The 17,259-nt window shown below is 44.2% G+C and overlaps 1 protein-coding gene across 1 annotated transcript in view; it reads left to right on the top strand.

Moving 5' to 3' along the window:
- The window catches only part of SIPA1L2 (signal induced proliferation associated 1 like 2), a 110,250-nt gene that overhangs the window by 32,279 nt on the left and 60,712 nt on the right, over window positions 1-17,259 (top strand). Inside the window, exons 5-6 of the mRNA XM_060089950.1 lie at window positions 3,134-3,237; window positions 11,956-12,113. Coding sequence (XP_059945933.1) covers window positions 3,134-3,237; window positions 11,956-12,113 — 262 coding nt within the window. The remainder of the gene's footprint in view (window positions 1-3,133; window positions 3,238-11,955; window positions 12,114-17,259) is intronic.

The raw sequence follows: 17,259 nt of genomic DNA, 5'->3' as shown, positions 1-17,259 counted from the left end.
AGGCTCCGGACACACAGGCTCCGCGGCCATGGCTCGCGGGCCCAGCTGCTCCGCGGCATGTGGGATCTTCCGGGATCGGGGCACAAACCCGTGTCCCCTGCATCGGCAGGCGGACTCTCAACCACTGCACCACCAGGGAAGCCCGAGTCTTTTATTTTTATGAGCAAGACCTTCTATGAGATGCAAAGAAATCATGGCATGCCTTTAGAGAGGAGGTTTCTAAGAATTATGTTTCATGGAGTGGTCAAATAAAAAGTATGTCTTTCATGCAGTGGGCAAAGAAAAATATCTTCCTTCTTAAATACAGGAGAGTTGTGTTGCAGTTTTCATTCTGCCTGCCCACAGGACCTTGGGCAAATCTGGGCCTCATTTTCTTCACAAAGAAAAGTCAGAGTTTCGGGCTACAGTATCTGAGATGTCCCTTCCAGCTTTAAAATGGGTTGTTCCTCTCTTAAATACAGAATGAAATGGGGTAGGAACAGAGGTGCTGTGAGCCGCTAAGGTGCTCTGCTAACCAGTAGAGTATCGACCCCCGGGCCGTGGCCGGCCTTTCTTTGGTTGGCTGCAGAGAATGATAAAACCAGAGACTGCTGTGATGGCCCTGTATCTCTCTCTTTTTTAAAAAAAATAAATTTATTTATTTATTTTTGGCTGCGTTGGGTCTTCGTTGCTATGTGCGGGCTTTCTCTAGTTGCGGCGAGCAGGGGCTACTCTTGGTTGCGGTGTGCGGGCTTCTCATTGTGGCGGCTTCTCTTCTTGCAGAGCACGGGCTCTAGGCGCGCGAGCTTCAGTAGTTGTGGCACGTGGGCTCAGTAGTGGCGGCTCACGGGCTCTAGAGCGCAGGCTCAGTAGTTGTGGCGCACAGGCTTAGTTGCTCCATGGCATGTGGGATCTTCCCGGACCAGGGCTCGAACCCATGTCCCCTGCATTGGCAGGCGGATTCTTAACCACTGCGCCACCAGGAAAGCCCCCCTGTATCTCCTTTTGAACAGAAATATTTGCAGCAAACCCTTGAACAAGCTTGAGTTGACCTTTTGCATTACCCTTCTGATGTTTAAAATAAAACCTTTGAAAATATTGAATACTTAATTTTAGAAATTCGTCCTTTAGTACTACTTGGGATAGACGAATTATGACCACATTTTTGAGAGTGTTTCTCCCCCTTCCCCCTAAAAGTGATTTTTCTTTTTTCATTATGATTTCCTGAATCTGAAGCCCATTGACGAGACTGTGAAATATCTGTCAACATTCTCTTACTGAATTTTAAGCATCGTAGTAACAGTGTTGTGAGGGGAGTCATTGAACCTGCAGGGTTAGTTCATCCTCTGACCTTCAGTGTTACTTCTTCATGGGAGGAACAGTCGTCATTCCCTCACGACCGGCCTGCTCACTTCCAAAGCCACGTTTCACCCTTAAGGTCCTGAGACAAGACAGTTGAAATGGAAGATTACTCTCTAAGAAGTCCTAAGAAAAGTAACAAATATGCATTGAATGAATAGCTAAAAGAGAAAATGGGGGCTGGATAATATAGAGCTTATTAGATGAATATCCTCTCTGACCGTCTGCAAGTTAATTTATCAGTATCCATAGATAAACATTCTACATACTCCCCTTATGCATGAAATTTCCTTCTATGAGTACCTCTCAGCACAAAACTGTATGCAATACTTTTTTCTAGAGGATTTTCAGGACTATTTCTGAGTTGGATATAAATGTTGGAAATAAGAATATGTTGCATGATTTAGAAAGAAAATAATAAATGCCCGTGAAGGGTAAGAGTTTTAATGTTCTTAAAGTAAAAATTTTAATTTTCAGATTAAAAAAAGGTTAGCCCAAGACCACTACTTAGAGTTCCCCCAACAAACACAATGGAATAAACTTTGTTTTCAGTAATATCGAACAGTATTGTTTATTGTTGTTTAAAAGGTAGACGATAAACCTGTATATAGATCAAGGATTCAGAAGGGCAGTCTTGAGTTCTGTTTACATCTTAATTTCTATTTATCTTTTTGTCTTTATCCATATGCAACCTCTGTCCTAAAATTATTACTTAAACATTTTATAGTCACTGTTGGTTTGGGTGTCAGAAACTCTCAGTGAGGTAATCTGTTGATAATACAGATGGGTTTCGAATTTGCACAGAATCATTCTGCTTCTCAAAAGATGAATAGCTGTATGATTAACAAGGATTCAGATGTCATAGTTTTTTTTTTTTTTTTTTTGCGGTATGCGGGCCTCTCACTGTTGTGGCCTCCCCCGTTGCGGAGCACAGGCTCCGGATGCGCAGGCTCCGGACGCGCAGGCTCAGCGGCCATGGCTCACGGGCCCAGCCGCTCCGCGGCATATGGGATCCTCCCAGACCGGGGCACGAACCCGTATCCCCTGCATCGGCAGGCAGACTCTCAACCACTTGCGCCACCAGGGAGGCCCTGTCATAGTTTTTTTAACATGTATCAGTGCATCATATGCAGTAAGAGATCACATGCATCCTCCCTGGTCTTAATCATATGACTGCATCATCGCATTGCCTGTCAGAAGGAGAAGAAAATTACTTCCATCACTCAGGGAAGAAATCCTTAACATCTTTCGTTCCCATTTCCACATGAAGTCAATCCTGTTTCATTTTTCTGGGTTCTGGAGGGTCAAGTGCCCAAGAATAACTGATAAGTAACTGTAAACACACGCACACGCACGCACACACACACACGGTGGGGCAAGGATAACTTCTGGTTAGCTCAGCCCCATCTAATAATTGCACCCAGACCGGCGCCAGGCCACACCTCCTCCCGTGCTCACCTGTACTTCTTGTGGCAGCAGCATCTCGCCCACGTGGGTCACCTAAGTTAGCACTGCGAAGGCAAGAGTGTAGACGAAAAGAGAGGGGAAGCCACACATTCAGTAGAAAGCGCCTGGGTGAGAGCAGATGACAAAACTCAGGCCACAGGCGTGGGCTGGAAAGTGGGAGAAACAGGGCCCAGTGAGGGAGCGGGTCCACCCCCAAGACACTGGTCCTTTATCGTTGGGAGGTCTGTTCTTTTCGGTTGAATTGCCCTTTGTAATAATGACCTTCTAAGTGTTGAATTGCTAATCTGCAGTGGCCTAACTTGTTCTTGCAATTAATCTTTGTTTTCAGCTGATTCTACAGGAACGCATTCCCTGTACACGACGTACAAAGACTACGAGCTCATGTTCCACGTGTGCACCATGCTCCCACACACGCCCAACAACAGGCAGCAGGTACGGCCTCCTCCCACCCCCCTCACAACAGATGCCATCTCCGAGGGCAGCCCTTCCGCGGTATCAGTGTATTTCGAATTTGCAAAGAATCAGTAGGTTTTTTCCTTTGAACGGCATTCATAGTCTTTGACTCTTTTTATCATCTGGAAGTATTTGGGCTTTAAAGGGATCATTATGGCACAAGTTTTATTGCACTCTTTTCTTACAGAACTTAGAAACTCTTCCACACTCACCTGGATTGCTTGCCAGGCAAAATCTTAATGGGAAGCAGTGTCAACTGTATTAATTACAGAAGAAGTCAACTAATGTAACCTGAGCTTCGGTTTCTGCATGTGGGTAGATAACTTCTAGAAAATATTGTAAGAAAGAATCTTGTAACTCACTCACGGCGTTCTTTAATTTTAGGGGTTTGACTACATTTGGGGTGAGTCCGGAGGTAAAGCAAGGTTTGTTTCCACGCTTAGAAAACTTAATTTTGCTGATGTTACGTAACTGCACTCCTTTGCTCTAAATTAAAGCACCAGGGACTACATAGTAGTTGTTCGATAAGCATTTGTCATGTGAATGAAACTTAATTGTTGCAGAGAACTTTGTCTTTCTTTTTTACTTTTTTTCTGAATGCTCATGAAATTCAATGAAGGTAGTCAAGGGGTGCATTTTTCCAGCGAGGCCACTTGCCCTGTTCCCAGGTGGGAAGAGCCACCTTAGATCCCACAGCCAAGAGGAAGAAGAGGCCCCTGACCCCCAGCCCAGCTTGTCACATTTGGGGCTGTAGCTCCTCTGTTTATTCCTCTTCTCGTGGTAATTGCTAGATGGGTTTTTTTCTACCTAATACTTAACCTCAATCCCTTGTCCTTCCTGTATTTTCTACAGGATTTTCTAGTAATCAGAGTTCTGCCCATTACCTTCAGAGGATCTGTCTTTTGATCACATGTCTGTATGTTTTTTATAACATGGAGTTACAATCCCTAGATCACACATATGATTTTTTTTTTTTTTTTTTTTTTGGCGGTAAGCGGGCCTCTCACTGTTGTGGCCTCTCCCGTTGCGGAGCACAGGCTCCAGACGCGCAGGCTCAGCGGCCATGGCTCACGGGCCCAGCCACTCCGTGGCATGTGGGATCCTCCCGGACCGGGGCACAAACCCATATCCCCTGCATCGGCAGGCAGACTCTCAACCACTGCGCCACCAGGGAAGCCCCACACGTATGAATTTTACACATGTTTTAAACTAGAGGATTTCTAGCTCTTCAAACGTTTATTTGGAATAATGCCATATAGACTCACTCAATATTAAGATGCTTAATTTTAGACCATGCAGTTGTCCTGCAGATACTTCTGCAATCATCCAGTAATTAAACTCTGGGTGAGTTGTTGCTGAGAAACCTGATAGGGCTGACTCAGGCCCAGAGACTCTGTCAGTACGTTAGTGGAAATAGAACCAGTGCCTTTGGACCCCACTCATGGAGCATTCAAACCACAAGGCCCTGCCAACTCCCCAATTACCTGAGTACTGGACTCCAAACCGAATCCACTGCATTGTTTCTCAGAGGGCAGCCTCTGGAATTTCGAAGTCCCTTGACTTTGCTGTTACCAGAACTCAAAAATGGCTTCCCCCGTCCCCTTTTTATTGAACAGTAATTAAAAGTGTGGTTTTATGGGTTCTTTGTACCAGAGTTTCTTTCACGGAAACTCTCCCCGAAAAGTCCTACACACAAAAACGTGGATGGAAGGATGGGGGTGGGGAGTGAGGTACGTGGGTGTTTTCAACTTCCCAAACGGGAGATTAAAAAAACAAAAATCCCTGTACATTGAGATTGTATATTACAAACTCCATAGCCTAAAGACTTGTTGGTTCCATTTTTGTTTTTCTTTTTTATCTTGAGTGAGAATCCATGGCATTGAATATTATGCCAGTGCATTAGAGGTAGAAAACTGCTTGTTTTGCTTTTTTAATTGCTCTTGCTATATGTAGAATATATATGATCTTATATGTGTTTCATTGGGAAATCTACATACTCAACGTAGGATGTAGGCGAGTAATCACAATATAAAAGGGATGAGTGTAGGATGGGGGCTAAGAGTCATTGGACTTGTGTTCTGAACTTATTGTAGTCAGTCATTTGCCTTGTGGCCTTGGAAAAGATTCTTAGTCTCTCAAGAAATTTGATAATTATATAATGAGGATGTGGTCTAGGTGGCCAACAGTGGGTGCTTGGAGCTGCCCTGTACTGAGAAGGAAGAATTCTACACCGAGGCTCAGGCGGGAAGAATGCTGTATTTTTGCGATACCTTCCGAGGGTTTGGAAGTGGGGAGGAGTGGCACACCTGAGCGTATTTGGACAAGATGAGGCATAACATCTCCCTCTTAGTGTTAGAATTCTGTGATTCTAGGGCCTTCTTTGAGGCTTCCTCCTTCTAGGTTGGAAAAAAGCTTCAGCAGAAAAATGTAGTTCTTAAGAGCAAGAATTCTAGAACCACACTTCCTGGATATGAATCCCAGCTACTTAGCTTTGTGACCTTGGGCACAGTGGTCTGTGCTTTATTTTCCTTTATCACTGAAGGTAGAGACTTTTACCTCTTTCTTCACTGAGTGTTGTATGCACACAGAACCACTGCCCAGAACGTGGAGAGCAGTCAGTTAACATTTGTTGAATGAATGAATGAATGAATGAACCTTTCTTAGACGGTAGTTAGAATTAGGTGAGTTAATATGTATAAAGCACTCAAAATAGTGCCTGGCAGAGAGTGTGCTCAATAAGTTTTAGGTGTTATTATAATTTATAACTTATGAGATATAGAGGACAAGTATTTTAGATGACTTAATTTGCATTTTATCTTCCTGTTCCCAGTCCTAAAGACCTATCATGAAAAGCTAAGGCCTGAATAGTTAAGAAAGGAAGGGATTAATTTATCAATAATTTCAGAAAATCATTTTTACTTTGACATTTAATACTTTGCTAATCATGATCAGAATATTCTGGTCATAGATCAGTGATGGCACTGTGTCTTGGAACACGGACTTTCCATATTTGTTGCGGGTTGTGCTACTTTGCCGTCTCTCTCACCCACCCCACCCATGCCCACAGATTATGGTAATACCAAGGGCATAAGTGTCTGAAGTGACCATCCAGGTTCATGACTGCAGTTTGAGGCCACACAACTTAGCAAAGTTAACTGGTCTGTACGTGAATTGCGCCTCTGACTTTGGCCTCATTAGCCCCGTGGTATTTGTGACTATTTCACTGTTCTAGATGCATCCACATCAGATACAGTTTCTTGTGTTTGTTCTTATAATAAATCAAGCTGAAAGCTGATTCCAAGATGTATTAAAAGTCTTTAGAGAGTCCATGACAGTTGCAAGAGAGTTCAATCTTTGGAATGTCTGGACTCTTACAAAGAAAACCTAGCCAGATAAGGAAGCCCGTTCTTGGAGTGTTTTCCCTCTTTAGTCAAATCCCCCAGGTCTCTCTCTGGGTCTGCTTGGCAGTCAGTCCACTTTTCCCAGGGCTGTCTCCCCTGGCTGCTTCCCTCCTGCTTGTCCTATAGACAGATCGTAGTTAAGCCATCATGGGATGTTATCAGTGGAAAGAACCCCACAAATTACCTTCAGACTTCACTTTGGCAGAGACAAACTAAGTATATATAAACAGATAAAGGTAGCATGGTTCCTGGCACACAGTAAACTTTGTGTGTGTGTGTGAATGCATGTGTAATGTTAGAACTGCCCTGCTTGGAAGGGGTTTCCGAGCTCCATGGAGGTCCCTAAGGAAAAAGACAAAACCCCTGGGTTTCTGAGATTCCATCTGAAGAATCCGGGTCTTAGCCTAGGGATGGGCTTGATATCTACAGAGGAAATAGGGACAGAGCTTGTTAGGCTAGGCTGGAACCCCTTCTCCATATAATTTAGACAGATGGTCAGCCCCTGCCTTAAAAGGTTTGTGTACATACTTCTGTAAGTCCCTAATTGGTACAGCTGAGGAAACCATTTAAATATTGGAGGAATCTACCTCAGTAAGTGCTCTACGGCCGGGTCCTGACTGCTCTTGGGTTCACCTATAAATAGTAATCTGGAATATTTTGGAAGCATAAAAGGCGTATTCAGCTTTTCATGATTAGCTTTATTCCCAGGCCAGAAAGAAGAATGTATACTTATACCAGATAATAAGAATTACTGCTTTGAAAAAGGGCTGGTATCGCCCAGTTTCAGAAGAGAAATATTTGTATCGTCATGATCTTTTCTTATCTTCACTTTGTTATTAAAACATTAAAAATCCGCATTCTTGGTTTATTTCTGTTTCTCTATTTCCAAAATATTCAGTCTTGCTTCGCTGGTTTGTGCATTTACTTTTGCCATTGGTAAAATATTTTATATAATATTTTTATATTGGTTATATAGAATGGTAAATCAGCACTGCATCCTTGAAACAGTGATTAAATTTGACCTCTTCTTGCTGATCTGAGATCAGAGTGGTTAATTAGCGGTCACTTTTTGTGGAAGCAAAGGAGGCAAGATATTTTGTATTTATGTGGTAATGTGTGTAGGTTTTCCCCCTCTTTCTTGCTGGTCAGACTACTATTCTATGTTCACTCTTTCTGTGTCTTTATACAGGAAACTTTATAGATGTCTCTTAAAAATGAGAGCAAAATTCTGACCACTGGTACATGCTCTTTTGAGTACAGAGAATATGAGGGGGCTGTGTTGTGTGCATGCATGTGTGTTTGTGTATGTTCTGTGTACAAGCGTGCAAAGTTAGGACGGTCCCTGAAGGAGGAGAAGCTAGCGCTCCGTGTAAAGGGGAGACACTTTCTAAGCAAGGGTTGGCAAACGCAAGGTGCCTGCTGCAGAGACAGGTGGGCATGTTGCAGGGATAGGGTGGCTGTCCAGAAGGAGAGGGGGGTGACAGGGTCAGACTCCAGGAAGGATCGGGACAGACCAGTCTTTGTCAGCCCTGCTCCTACTGCTGGGGCTTTCCGACGATACCCCAAGGACTGAGATCCAGAATTTATGATTGTTTTTTCAAAACGGGATACATTTAATTTTTTTCCTCACTTCTGAACTCATCTCTTTGAATTTCAGAACTTGTAATCATTAAACGATGCAGTTTTCTCTTTGAAATCATGCTCATTTTCACATCTTTGCTTCTTAAGACAAGAAACTGTCTCTGGAGATCCGCCTTCTCCAGTTTCAAATTAAGCTTTCTCATCGCTGACCCTGAGAGACTTCTTCTGAACGACATCCCAGCCACGTCACATCTTCTTATGGTGCAGCCTCTTTCCCCCTCTCCTCCAGAATTAGGTGCAACATGCTTCTTTTTTTTTTTTTTTTTAACCTTCCCAGGTTTTTTTAAAAAAGAATTTAACAAATGAACCTATTTGCATAGAGGCTGGTAGATCTAACCAAGTTCAACTTTATGCCATTTTCGATGCATATGCAGCTGCCTGGAGGTTGGTTGTTTTCACTTGCTTTTGGTTCTTGCACGAAGTTAAAACTGGACCTGTGAAACCCTGCAGTGTGTTTAAGGAATTGAAGATAAACCCACAGGTTGCTATTTCTGTAGCATCTGTATGTTTTTTGTCAGGGAATTGGGTGAAGAATCACATTTTCACTTTCCTTGTCATACCAAGAGCTTATTCCTGGCTCACAGCTTGAATCAAGTGTTGGCAAGTTAGCAGAATTGACTCTGTAAATCTAATACAATATTTATTAACTCACTCTCGCGGTTGAAGACTCTTGAGTTGGCCCTCTTGGCACTGAAGAAGAGTTAGGAGCTTCTCATGTCTAGAAAGGCCTAGAAGACATCGTTCCTTAATCGCCGAAATAGCACCGGTGGCGTCTTGGTGACCAGGAACTTGCCTTGCTGTCTTGCTGGGCCGCCCTGGTCTATGGGCTGCCATGCCCTTTCCCCTTCCATTTCCGGAGTCGACTTCTACAGAATTTCATTGACGAGTTAGAACAAGACATAACTAATGGCTGAAGAGAACCCTAACCTTTATATAAGAAGCCCAAGAATTACTTAGGTTATTTAATGTCTGACAATGAATAATGTTTCCGTGAACCTGCCAGATGCTGTATTTCTTTAGTCTCTAAAAAGATTCAGATATCCTATTGATGGGCCAGGTGTTCATTTTTCTTTGTTTATTCTCTACAGAGAGCTTGAGATTTTATTTTCCTCTTCTTAACGAATCTCCTTGTTCCCCGCCCTCCCCCGCACTTTTTCTACAAAGTGCATTTTGTGACCATAGTTAAATTAACTAGAATTTTAAAACTATTTCTAGCCCATTTTACAAAGCAAAAGAATATGCTTAGAAAGGGGCAAAGGCGGGTTGGCACGTCGTCAATCAAGGTAACTAGCCTTAAAGTTTCCTTTCACTTGCGCTTTAAATATTCCCGTGGTGAAGTGTAGAACTGGACCCATGGTCTTCCTTCAGGAGCAAGAGAAATGGGTAGGAATAGCTGTCCACATTTCACTGACTAATGAGGCTGGGCTGCCCTCTGAGGTTAACCCAGGAGGGTGGCCAGCGGATGCCCTAGTCACTGGGGAAGGAGGGGCCCAGAATTCCATACGTGGCCTTGGCCCCTGCAAGCTCCACCTTCTCATCTGTCTGAGAATTCCCGTCGTTCAAGGAGATAGAGAATTCCCGCGTTTCAAGGATATAGCGGAAAGTACAGTGTAAGCCATTGTGTTTGTGCTCAGCAAATACACTGAACACACTGTTAGGTATTTCAGTTTTTCTTTTAATTTTTCATTTGTTTCTGAATTTTGTTGTCCTGTTACAGTACATGTGACTCATGTATTTCAGTTACTGCAGAAACGAGGGAAGAATATATCTTAGCCTCGTACAGTTTTCAGCTTATCATGATGCTTGTTTTATTTTTTTATTTATGTTTTTGGCCGCGCTGTGCAGCTTGCCGGATCTTAGTTCCCCTACCAGGGATCAAACCCCCACCCCCTGCAGTGGAAGCGCCGAGTCGTACCCACGGGACCACCGGGGAAGTCCCATGATACTTGTTTTAGATACGTGTCCTTGCCTTGTTTTCTTTTCTTTTCATGAAATGTTTACTGTGGTTAACATGTGTCCACTCTAGGATGGGTAAATAGTAACACAGTGAATACATGACGAGTTTGCTACTGATTTTTTTACATGCATCTTAAAATGTCACCTTTTACTTAAATATCTAGCGAACATTTTTAAAACGACAGCTGGCTCGTTAATGGATATTAATATAGCTTTCAAAACTTCACTCAGGCAGTAAAACGATTTTTGTGTGTTTATACCTTTAACCATTGGGATTTAAATAGCAGTTTTCCAGCATATGAGTCCGTGATTTAACTGGCCCATAGTAGGGAACTCTGGGAGAAAGGACATTACGTTCCCACTTTTCCAGGCCTTTGATCATGCTACATCACAAGTCAGGGGCCTGACAATGAAATCCTTTTTGTATCTGGGTTTAAAAGGTTTTAAAAGTTGAAATTAATGCTCTTTACAGTGAAGTATGTTCTCTAAGTGCCAAATAAATTTAAGCGCGAGCTTGTTGCCTCTGTTACTGCTCGTAAAGAGAGATTTCCTACCTGAGATTACCCCGTTCCTGCAGTGACATCACCAGCTCATGTAAGGATTACTGTCTCTATGCAAACGGAAGATCACAGACTCTGGGAGCACAGATCCTAATGGCTTTAGGTGCATAAGCTTATGGAGTGTATGGATTTGTTGGTGTGTATTTAGAGTTGGTCACAATTTTATTGTGCAGTGTTATGTGGCTGTGATTGTGTATTTGTAACGTTTGTTTATTCACTTAGCCAGTGTGTGTGTGGGTGTCTGCTGTGTCCTGGGCAAGGCCATTAGAAAGTGGGAAACCAAGAGTCAACGAGATACATCTCCTGCCCTCCTGATGATTATGAACTGATGCAGGAGAAGTAAACCAAGACTTAGAACAGGACATGACAACTAATGTGGTCTCCATGGGCCTGGGGTATGGGTGCAGGGCCTGTGCAGTCCCTCCAGGGACATTCTTTCCAGTGTGTTGGTAGCTCAGCAGAGACCTGAGTGGTCTAGGAGAGACTTGGGGTGAAGGGGGCATTCTTGGCAGAAGGAACATCGCAAGTAGAGGGGTTCAGGTGTCACTGCCCTGAGGTTCCTTCTCTCCTGATGCATTTGTAATTTATTGGGTTTTCCAACTGTTAATCTGGTGGAATTCTCTGTTCCCAAAATACATTGAAAAGGCTAGATTTCAGTTAATTAGCTTGAATATATCAGCTGCCAAAATAACAGTCTTCTGTATTTTTGTTGCAGAAATGCATGTGTCATTTAAGCCCCTGACACCCTCTTGCAGGACTTTCAGCCACTGTACCTTCCCTTGGTCGCTCTGCCATCTCCTCCTGTTAAGTCGAAGAGCTTAATCTACAAGATTCCTTAAAGCGATTTTAGCTCTAATGTACTATTATTTCAGGGCAAAAAATGATAAAGATGAAAAGGAGAGAGAACACCAGTTGCCTTTCAAAGCAAAAGATGAACTTAAATATTGAGGCTTTTCTTTCCATAGGTCTTTGGACACAGCCATGTCAAGGAGCCCTAGCTTCCCAAGGATGACTCTGCTTTTCTAAAAAACTCCTTGAAATTGAATGCTGAGTGAATTGTGTATATTTACGTATCTTGTTTTTACAGAAAACCGTGTCTGTAACTCTGTGTGTGTGTGTGTTCATTTTCCTGACTGCAGCTCCTGAGGAAAAGGCATATAGGAAATGACATCGTGACCATTGTCTTCCAAGAGCCTGGAGCACTTCCTTTTACTCCAAAAAGCATCCGGTCCCACTTTCAGCATGTCTTCGTCATAGTCAAAGTGCATAATCCATGCACTGAAAATGTGTGTTACAGGTGAGTCCCTGGTATTTCATGCTCCCAGGGTTGTTCCAACAGGACCTCATTCCCCAAAATGTCTTCCAATTAGTTTTCCATTATTTCTATGCCCGTAATTATCCTTCTTTTTTTTTTTCTAATTATATTTCCCACTGTCTTCACTCAGGCACTTTCTTTCTTTCTTTCTTTTCTTTTCTTTCATTTTATTTTTGGCTGTGTTGGGTCTTGGTTGCTGCACGCAGGCTTTCTCTAGTTGCAGTGAGAGGGGGCTACTCTTCATTGCAGTGTGCGGGCTTCTCATTGCAGTGGCTTCTCTTGTTGTGGAGCACGGGCTCTAGGCACGCGGGCTTCAGTAGTTGTGGCATGCGGGCTCAGTAGTTGTGGCTTGCGGGCTCAAGAGCTCAGGCTCAGTAGTTGTGGCGCACGGGCTTAGTTGTTCCACGGCATGTGGGATCTTCCCGGACCAGGGATCGAACCCGTGTCCCCAGCAATGGCAGGCTGATTCTTAACCACGGCGCCACCAGAGAAGTCTTACACTCAGGTACTTTCTGTAAGAAATAATTGCCTTCTTCTCATTTTGAAACAGTGAAATTCCTAGCAGTTCACAGTTCTAGGTTTCACCTTTCCTCAATGTTAAAGACTTCCTACAGTCCTTGCCAGACCATCGCTTGATTGATAGCAGCCTCAGAAGTGGAGGATCTGGCCATTTCAGTGCTCCCCTGAAAAAAACGCATTCTGGTGGTAAAATGTTTCTTCCCGTCCAAGAGCTTGGAAACACGCACACGGTAGTGTGGTGGTGTGTCGAGATAGGGGTTTGACACTTGCTTTGGTGATTTCAAAAGGCCATCCAGGTGCCTCGGAATCCCGAGACTGACGAGGCCTGCCCTTCCTCTACCCATGCTCTTCCTTAGGAAACAGCTGTCACCAAAGGCTCCTGCCTTGTGGGGTGTCAGTAAAAGAGCCGGTCTCTGACCTGAGTGAGAATCCAGCTCTCCTGCCCCCTCATGGCACTTTGTAACAATTTAGCTTATTTTTTGGAGCCTTCATTTCCTTTTCTGAAAACTGGGGATAATAGTACCAACTTCAATATGTAGTTATGAGGAATGAATAGCAGTAATTATGCAAAAACACCTGTTAGAGTTCCTGGCGCTCATCTTAAAGCAGTGGTTACCAGTTGAGCAGCCTCCCGGGCCTGGATGGGGCAGAGGGGCCTGTGAAGGGCAGCCGTGCCCTCCTAGGGGCAAGGAGACTGGCCTGTGTGCTTGGTGTCGCCAGCTTGCATCCCCACCCCATGTTCTCCCCATCTGCATGGTTTCCCCCTGTGGTGATCCTTGTATGCACCTCAGTTCAAGACCCCTGGCCTGAATGCTCAGAACGACTTTTTATTAAAAAAAAAAAAAGTGATACTTGAAAAAAAGGACATCTAGTCTGTATAAACGATACGCTTAAAACCGTTAACGTTGGTGCAAACATGCTCAGTTGGCTTATTCTTCTGGGATCTCCGCTGATGAATGGTAATTATGAAGAGTAATCTTAAATGAGCCTTCCTAATGGATTGGAAACAAGCCTAGGGCTTTATTGTATTTGGTGTTATTTTATAGGCTGCTATTCTTAGGTCAAATCAAGTATTTTTAATTACTTTCTATCTTTAGTTTATCCTTCTGTCATGAGGTGGTTGATTAGCACAAAAAATCTTAAGGATAAGTAATACCTCTTTATTTTTATTTCTTTTAGGTTTTCTGTGTTTAATTAAATTACCGGGGAGGGATGCTTTTCATATAGATCTTACCTATCAACAAAGTGGCTTGCATTATGTTTTCTGTGGTAGAAACCAGCTTGTACAAATGGTTCAAAGGTGGGGTCATTGCCTTTTAAGATACCACGTTGCTATCACTAAATTATCATTTACTAATGAGATTCAAATGTAAAGCAGTGGAGTGCCTCTAGGTTTTGGAAGTGCCTCATAAACATTCATAATGATCGCACTTACCACCTCATGAGTGTCCTTCAAAGAATCAATCGTAATCTTCTGGAAAACTAGTCAAATCAATTCCATGACTTTTTTTTTTTGCCGTACGGGGGCCTCTCACTGCTGTGGCCTCTCCCGTTGCAGAGCACAGGCTCCGGACGCGCGGGCTCAGCGGCCATGGCTCACGGGCCCAGCCGCTCCGCGGCATGTGGGATTCCCCCGGACCGGGGCACGAACCCATGTCCCCTGCATCGGCAGGCGGACTCCCAACCACTGCGCCACCAGGGAAGCCCGATTCCATGACAGTTTTATGAAGATGTGTTTACTCTGTCACAGGGAATAAGGTTACAGTGCCCAGGTTTTCCAGAAACACCTCACATAAGTCTGTTTCCTATGATTTCCTCAAAACATACCAGTCACAAAGTAAATTCATTAAAATAATTTCCAAGGAAATGATAAAATATAGTCCAGGTCTGCTGTTTTCTAGGTTGCTCCGTCTTAATCACGGGTGCGTTTTTTTTTTTTTTTTTGCTGTACGTGGGCCTCTCACTGTTGTGGCCTCTCCCGTTGCGGAGCACAGGCTCCGGACGCACAGGCTCAGCAGCCATAGCTCACGGGCCCAGCCGCTCCGCGGCATGTGGGATCTTCCCAGACTGGGGCACGAACCTGTGTCCCCTGCATCGGCAGGCGGACTCTCAACCACTGCGCCACCAGGGAAGCCCACGGGTGCGTTTTATAGAAGCCTGGGTGGGTCGCACATGCCCCTGTGACCCCTGTGCATCGTTCATCCCATGAGCTTTGCACAGGTGCTGAGTGGCAGTGAGTTCTGGCAGATCGTGACCTGCAGTACCACGTAGCTCAGAGGCGTGGTCCAGACAGACTGCTGGGGCGAGATGCCCTCCTCTGATAAAAGTGTGCTGCTAACTAGGGCACGCGTCCAGAGTGTGAAAGAGCAGGCTCCCATCTTCCAGAGAAGTCTGAGCTGTGCCCCCTGGATACAGCAGGGCTCTCTCTCGGTGATGCTGGGGCCACTTGAACCTAGAAAGAAATAATGGGGCAACATCCACAAAGCTCCACATTATGTAATTTTAGTCTAAAATTATTAAAAAGCAAACTTAACAGATTGCCTGTTTCTTTATATGAGATTCTTTCATTTCAATGGTTGTAGCCATTGTAGAGCTAACTCTGAGGGATTTATATGTTTGTGTGCTTTCCAAGATAAACTCTTTGCAAAATGCATCCTTTTTTTTTTTTTTTTTTTTTTTGTGGTACATGGGCCTCTCACTGTTGCGGCCTCTCCCGTTGCGGAGCACAGGCTCCGGACGTGCAGGCTCAGTGGCCATGGCTCACGGGCCCAGCCGCTCCGTGGCATGTGGGATCTTCCCGGACTGGGGCACGAACCCGTGTCCCCAGCATTGGCAGACGGACTCTCAACCACTGCGCCACCAGGGAAGCCGAAAATGCATCCTTTAATAACTGAATGAGTAAACTTCTTATGCTCTGTAGGCTTGGTAGCTAACTGTCAATTAAAAGGGCAGTATTATCTATATAAAACGATGACTTCCATTTTAGAAAACTTACTATGTAGCCCCTTCTTACAAAAATTAGATGATAATTTTAAATCAATGATGAAAACGATAATTATTTGTGGCAATAGTAGTGATGGTAACAGTTGGGTTACTAATAGCTTAGCGTGCATTATTTTGTTGAATCCTCATAGTGTGCTTTTGAGGATGGTACTGTTTTAACCCCCATTTTACAGACGAGGCCCTGAGGGATTCAGTAACTCAGAGTCCCTCGGAAAGTGGTGGAGCTGGATTCCTACGAAGAGCACAGGACCCTGGAATCTGCTGTACCCCACGTTGCTTTCCTAAAACCCTTTAACTGGCACATGAAGGAAGGCTCATCTTTGTACTGTTGCCCTCAGTGGAGGGGTCTTATGTCTAAATCATCAGTAAATGCTATCAAGTTATTTGGGTAAAATAAGAAATTCTAATACATACTCTTGTTTCCACCCACTAGGAATTATCCCAGTCTGGCAAAAGAATATTCCATCTTAACTCTGCTTGAAAGCATTACGGATTATATAAGCTTTTGTAACCAGGGGTTTCTAATTGATCCCCATCCTCAGACCATCATGGTGATCATGGACTAATAATAGTAGTCATAGTAACAGCTGTGCCTGAATTCTGCTCCTTTTTTGGTACAACTTTGATCCGAGATGCATAGGATGGTGGTTTATCGAGCCACACTGTACCATACACTGTAGTGGAGGTGTCCAGTTAGACATTTGGTTTAATAATTTGGGACAAGAAGAATCGCCCTGCTAACAGATGTCTCTCTCTGCCCACTCTGGAGCTCCACAGTGAGAGCCGTCTGGGAACACATTTAGATATAAAAAGTTCGCCCTGATGCTTTGCCTTAAGTGCATCCAAGCTGTAGTCAGAGAGTAACTTGAGATCCACAGAGCTAAGTGCAAAAAGTAATCCTGTAAGGTGTTAAATGGGATTTGACCTCCTCAGCGTTCCATGGGTAAAATACTTGCAGGAATCTGTGCTCATCGCTGGAAGACAAAACCACGTTTAGGAGAGGTGATCACATGAGTTGATTATGGCCAGTGTCGGGAGGGCAGGGTCCAGTGCACTGAGAGGCCACTTGAGCTGGTTGATCGTTCTGGTGGGGAAGCAACAGGTGTGGCTACACTACCCACAGTCCAGACATGTAGCTTTGGGACAGCTCTCTATGGAATAACACCTGAGGACAAGTTAATTCCTACTCAGTCTAGAAAGTTCTTCCTAAGGATGGTAGTGAGGGGAAGACGGGTCATATATGGTGGCAGCCCCTCAGCCATTTGAAACCTCCACGATGTTTCTAAGACCTTCCTTGAGGACGTGAGTCAAGTCCCCCCACCTCCCTCTCTGGTTCAGCGCCTTTGCTACCATGCATGTGAGTGAGTTTGGTCTTCTGTCCCAAAGGGAAGCAGTCCTTCCCTCCCCTTTCACTCCAGCTAAGGCCCCACCCAGACCCTCTTGCATCTTATAGCTCTTTCCCTGGAAATGATGAACGTTGCTGAAGGGTGTGCAGGTTACAGCAAAGGGGAGAGATCCCTGGCGACTGTGATCTATTTGGAGTCTAACCAGCCACATTCTAGAAAAAGAATTCACACCTAATGTGTTCATACCTTAATCACCTCTT

Source organism: Mesoplodon densirostris, chromosome 1, assembly GCF_025265405.1.
Source record: "Mesoplodon densirostris isolate mMesDen1 chromosome 1, mMesDen1 primary haplotype, whole genome shotgun sequence".
Lineage (NCBI taxonomy): Eukaryota > Metazoa > Chordata > Mammalia > Artiodactyla > Ziphiidae > Mesoplodon > Mesoplodon densirostris.
Note: the sequence above shows the minus strand (reverse complement) of the source record. Positions and strands in the feature narration are given on the sequence as shown.